This window comes from Notolepis coatsorum (assembly GCF_963971535.1).
Source record: "Notolepis coatsorum genome assembly, chromosome: 10".
NCBI lineage: Eukaryota > Metazoa > Chordata > Actinopteri > Aulopiformes > Paralepididae > Notolepis > Notolepis coatsorum.
In genome coordinates this window covers 134,576,951-134,582,950 of record NC_140174.1, presented here as the reverse complement: position 1 = coordinate 134,582,950, position 6,000 = coordinate 134,576,951, and the positions used below count along the sequence as shown (strand labels likewise).

At 43.7% G+C, this 6,000-nt stretch overlaps 1 protein-coding gene across 3 annotated transcripts in view; it reads right to left on the bottom strand.

The window, feature by feature from the left end:
* Positions 1–6,000, bottom strand: part of LOC311235984 (rapamycin-insensitive companion of mTOR-like) — a 121,560-nt gene that overhangs the window by 91,851 nt on the left and 23,709 nt on the right. For all 3 annotated transcript variants that reach the window (XM_084323536.1, XM_084323537.1, XM_084323538.1), the window contains exons 13-15: positions 4,269–4,359; positions 4,052–4,118; positions 3,526–3,606 (exon numbers count right to left, since the gene is read on the bottom strand). In XM_084323536.1, the coding sequence (XP_084179662.1) occupies positions 3,526–3,606; positions 4,052–4,118; positions 4,269–4,359 (239 nt within the window). The remainder of the gene's footprint in view (positions 1–3,525; positions 3,607–4,051; positions 4,119–4,268; positions 4,360–6,000) is intronic.

Genomic DNA, 6,000 nt, shown 5'->3' with positions numbered 1-6,000 from the left:
CAAGTCAAGTCAAGTAATTTATTTATATAGCACGTTTAAAAGCACAAGAGCCAACCAAAGTGCTGTACAATCAAAGCTTAAAATCAATGTCCTAATATAAAATACACAAATACAAAAATACAAAAAGGCACAGCAGGACAAGACAGTACATTCAGAGAGTAGGACAGTAGGACAACACACGGATAGGGGAACACAAAGTACAGTAGCACACAGGGGACAGAGGAGCATAAGAAGAGATACAAGAGGGAGGGGGCAGGATAAAATTACATGGGAGTGTGTGAGTTAGGGTGTGGGAGAATCAGGGTTTATTGAAGGCCAGGGAATAGAAGTGGGTTTTTAGACGGGGCCTTAAATGTCTCCAGTGAGGGGGCAGATCGGATCTCCAGGGGAAGCTGGTTCCATAGCTTGGGGGCCACGGCCTTGAAGGAGCGATCGCCTCTCTTTTTGAGTCTGGTGCGGGGGGGGGACCAGCCGAGCCTGGTTGGAGGATCTAGTGACCTGGGTGCTGCGTAGGGGGTGATGAGCTCTGTGATATATAGGGGTGCTGCACCCGATAGTGCCTTAAAGGTGAGGAGGAGGATTTTGAAGTCTATTCTAAGTGGGACTGGGAGCCAGTGTAGGGAGGCTAGGACTGGTGTGATGTGCTCTCTCTTTCTGGTGCCGGTAAGGAACCTAGCTGCAGAGTGCTGGACCATTTTGAGGCGGGACATGGCTGCCTGACTGATGCCGGTGTAGAGGGCATTGCAGTAGTCAAGGCGTGAAGTGATGAATGCATTGACTACCGTTTCCAGGTCGACGGGTGAAAGGATTGGTTTTATTTTACTGATGTTGCGGAGTTGGAAGAAGCATGACTTGACTACGGCATTTACCTGCCGGTCGAATTTGAGCTCTGGGTCAGAGATTACACCCAGGCTCTTGACGTGGGGTTTGAGGTGGGTGGAGAGTTGTCCTAGGCTGTTGGAGAGTGTTTTGGTGGAAGAGGGGGGGCCAAACAAAATGATCTGTTTTATTTTCATTTAGCTGTAAGAAGTTGAGGGCCATCCAGCTTTTTATGTCCCTGAGACAGTTTTTAAGAGAGTCTAGGTTAGCTGTGTCAGAGGGGTTGAGGGGAAGGTAGATTTGGGAGTCATCGGCATAAAAGTGATATGAAATGTTGTGTTTTTGGATGATTTCGGCCAAAGGGAGCATGTAGATGGAGAAGAGTATGGGGGCCAGGATGGAACCTTGGGGGACCCCATACGGTAGACTAGCTGTGGGGGAGGAGTGTCCACCCAAACTGACCGAAAAGGAGCGGCCGCTCAAGTAGGATGCGAACCAGTTTAGGGCAGACCGCCCAATACCTAGCCTGTGTTCGAGACGATCGACCAGGGTGGAGTGGTCGACCATGTCGAACGCGGCAGAGAGGTCCAGGAGGAGGAGCATGGCACAGCTACCTGAGTCGATGGTGAGAAGCAGGTCATTGTAGATTTTGACTAGCGCTGTCTCAGTGCTGTGCCCTGCCCTGAAACCTGACTGGAATTTGTCTAGGAGGTTGTTGTGATGTGGGAAGGGGAGGAGCTGTGCCAGGACAGCCTTTTCTAAAATCTTAGATAGGAAGGGTAGTTTGGATATGGGCCTGTAATTATTGAAAAGAGCAGGGTCTAGGTTAGGTTTTTTTAGGAGGGGCTCAACCATGGCGTGCTTAAGGGAGGAGGGAACAGAGCCAGATTCCAGAGAGCTGTTTATGATAGACAAAATACTGGGGCCTACTATGTCCATGGACTCTTTTAGAAGATGGGTAGGGAGGGCATCAAGGGGGGATGTGACAGTCCGCTTGACTTAATACACACGTATTACCATGTGTAGTGCAGGTATGTCCTGTCTCTATGTATTACCATGTGTAGTGCAGGTATGTCCTGTCTCTATGTATTACCATGTGTAGTGCAGGTAGATATAGATACATTATTAATCCCCTTGGGGAAATTCAGGTATCCAGTAACAGCTCAGGTATGTCCTGTCTCTATGTATTACCATGTGTAGTGCAGATACATTTTTCTGAAGCCTTTCTAAACACTTCCCTGTTTAACTCTACTCTGACTGACCATAATGTGTTGAATGTCAAGGAACTGGTTCCTCTCTTTTACTCCTCCTGTACAACCATTCTTGATTCTGTTGCCCCTCTTAAATTCCGGTTAAATTAAGGTCCAACCGTGGCTCAATGACACCACGTGGTGGAAAAAAGAGAAGACTCATGGTGTCTTTCAGCATATTCCAAGGAATCCCTGGTTAACTTCTAGGGAGCAGCAAAGAATACTTCTCAGACATAATTACCAAAAACACCCATAGACCTAAAGTCCTTTTCAGCGTCATTAATAACTCAGTACTCAACCCCCCTGTCCACCATAGCACTGATGTATCATCTAAAACCTGTGACGAATTCCTATGAAGTTCTTCATAAGCAACATAGAAAACCTCAGAGCTCATATCACTCCCTCTGGTCCTGATCTCCAAGTCCACCCAGATCACAAAGCTGTTCTCAAACTATTTGAATCCGTCTCCCTCCTGTCTCCCTCTCCTGTCTAAAGGACATGTTTTGAACCCGTCTCCCTCTCCTGTCTAAAGGACATGTTTTGAACCTGTCTCCCTCTCCTGTCTAAAGGACATGTTTTGAACCTGTCTCCCTCTCCTGTCTAAAGGACATGTTTTGAACCTGTCTCCCTCTCCTGTCTAAAGGACATGTTTTGAACCTGTCTCCCTCTCCTGTCTAAAGGACATGTTTTTCCACAGGCCTACAACCTCTCTCCTTGATATCATCCCGTCACACATCCTCAAGGAGACATTTGACACAATTGGCCCCATTATTTTAGTCATTATTAATCTATGTTTATCCACTGGCATTGACCCAGAATATTTTAAACATGCAGTTGTCCAGCCCCTCCTTAGACCCAACGTTAATGCCAGGTCTCCCAACAACTATCGACCCATTTCAAAACTCTTTTGCTCTGCTGAAAGTAACAAACAACCTGCTTTTGACGTGGACTCTGGGGACTGTGCAATCCTAATGCAGTTGGATCTCACGTGCTGCTTTCGACACTGTCGATCACAACATCCTCATCCAACGGCTTGAACATGGAGTTGGCATCCAAGGTTCGTCGCTAAACTGGTTTTCCAATTACCTCAGGCATAGAACATTCTCAGTCTCCATAGACCAATTCTTATCCTCCTCTGTCACCTGTGAAGTCCCTCAATGTTCCCTTCTTGGGCCCATCCTCTTTTCCCTGTATCCACCCTCTCTAGGTAATATCATCCGCAAATATAACAAAGCATCCGTCTCTACACTTAGGCCCTCTATCGCCATATCTCAAATCAGACAAAATCTGGTGTAATCTTTGACCCAGACCTCAAATTTGATAAACAGGTCAACCTGCCATCAAAGGCAGTTTCTTTCAGCTCAGGTCCATGCCTCTTCTGTGTATAGTACAGATACATCCTGTCTCTGAGTATTACCATGTGTAGTACAGATAAGTCTATGTTTATGTATTTTACCATGTGCAGTAGTTCTCCCAAGAGGATGGTGGCTCTCACAGAAAGCTGGGCCTCGCTGCTGGTTACCACTTCAACAAGACCCTGCAGTGACAAGGGGGATGGAGAGGGAAGGAATTAAATGCAACAATTGTTTTGCCCGTGTCTGGGTGCTACACATTGGTGGTGGGGGAGACAAGTACAATGTAAAGTGCTGTGTCCTACGACTTGACAGGCGCTGTGTAAATATGGTTTTACGACAATGCAATGTAAATAAGCAGTGTGGCCACGCAATGTAAACAAAAAGTCAGAGAAGCCCATTTAACTATGACTCAAACCCCTACAGAAACTCAAAGCTCAAGCCAGATCCATACATTTTTTCAGCCAGAGGTTTAGCAAAAGAAAAGCACTGCAGTATTTGGTAATACATAGAGTAGATTAATTTCTTATTTTATTAATGTGAAACATTTACGCTCAAAGATAGTCCTTAGTGTGAAAGAAAAACATAGTAAAACAGTTGCTAACTCTCATACTATTGTTATGAGCTCACCTCTAGTAGACCACTGGTGAGAAAGGCTGACAGCACCAGAGCCAGGTAGTTATCCATTAGGTCAGGTCTGAAACAAACAAAACATAGAGAGGTCCATTAAAATCACGTAGAGTCACCAGAAGACCCATTTGTGATGGGAAGTAGAAACGCAATGTTGTTGAATGTTATTGTGTCTATTCTAACCAATCTGTTTCTGTGGCCTCGTGTAATGTCTCACCTGGACCGAGCCCGATGGGGGAGGACCACTTTGGCCTCAGCAGCAACAAACCCATCAGACAGTCTCCAGCTGTCCTGGAACCTACTGGGGTCTGAGGAGCACAAGGGAATACAGTATCAGCTTTTGCTATCATCCATGGCCTGGTAGCCTGGCTGTCTGAATATTTTACAAAATGATTGTTTGTTTTATTAGACACAATGGAGTTATAAGTAGATCCGGACTGATATTGGCATATCGTCATTATATCGATATCTGCGTTTATGTTACCGATATCCTACCATTTGATTAGGCGTCTTTAAAGTGCTAATTTATTAAGCTAGCGTGAAGATACTGATATCACATGAAACTAGACCTTGATAAGATAAGATATTCCTTCATTGATCCCCTTGGGGAAATTCGGGAGCGATGATTTGTACTATACATGCATTACATGGTAATAATACGTGATCTTGAGGAACCCAAAAGAACCATGTCATGCTAGCTCACTGGCAAAGGGGGTAGATTTTGCTCCAAAGTTAAGCTAGCTTTAAATTTGATGGGAGGAAAATGCCATGGGCAGGGCCATTTTCTAAGGGGTCCCTTGACCTCTCACCTCAAGGTACCTGTATGAAAATGAACTCAATGGAACCATACAAGACCTCCTCTTTACAGCCAGGCTAATGTATGTAGGTCAAATGCAAAACTAGGCTTCTAGTAATATTACTTAGAAGACAGGCTAAAGTAACCTATTTGTACTGCATGCACAAAGAAACTGCCTGGTTTGGGCCTAGTTTTATATATATATATATATATATATTATAGGGATGCACCGAATGGGAAATTCTTGGCCGAAACCGATACCGAAAATAGGAAACAGTTGGCCGAAAACCGAATGCCGAAAATGATTCATAGAATAGATATATTTTTTTACCAATGTTGTTCAGCTACCTGATTATGGAAAAATATATGATTATGGCAAAACTTTACTTAAATAATAAATAATCACTATTATGGGTCCATAAAACATTTATTCAGCACTTCTGAATGCATACAGTACATTAATTCCAAGTCAAGTGCATTTTCTTTTCTCTGTAGGATAACTACAACAAAGTGCATTCAGAACAAAGCCAATGTGCTTTAAAACTGCATAAAGATCTGCACACATGAGGGAGAATAGCTTATAGCTGACTTAATGATGTTACTGTAGTGGCTACAGTAAGCATTTTATATAAAAGTACCCCCTCCAATGTACAGTAAATTACCTAGTATGGTTGTCAATATTCCAATGTACAGCTTTGCTTGTACAGTTGTACAGTGTAGATAGATAGATAGATAGATAGATAGATAGATAGATAGATAGATAGATAGATAGATAGATAGATAGATAGATAGATAGATAGATAGATAGATAGATAGATAGATAGATAGATAGATAGATAGATAGATAGATAGATAGAAGACATGTGTGGCTGCCGCCATGGCGGACATCTGTGCTCTACTGAGCGCACCTTTCTAGTCCCCAGATGAATGTGCTCTCTTGACTTTGGCAGAGTAGACGCGCGACGTGTATGCTCGAGAATGATAATAATAATAATGCTCTTCAGATTATATTATCAACGACAGACAGCGTCAATGTGATAAACACAATCCCCCCCCCTCTCGCTCTGAAGAATATGCATATTAGATCACTCAGTGATTAACCGCGACGGGCATATAGTAAATAAGGATATAAAGCATGTTAAAGACGCATTTA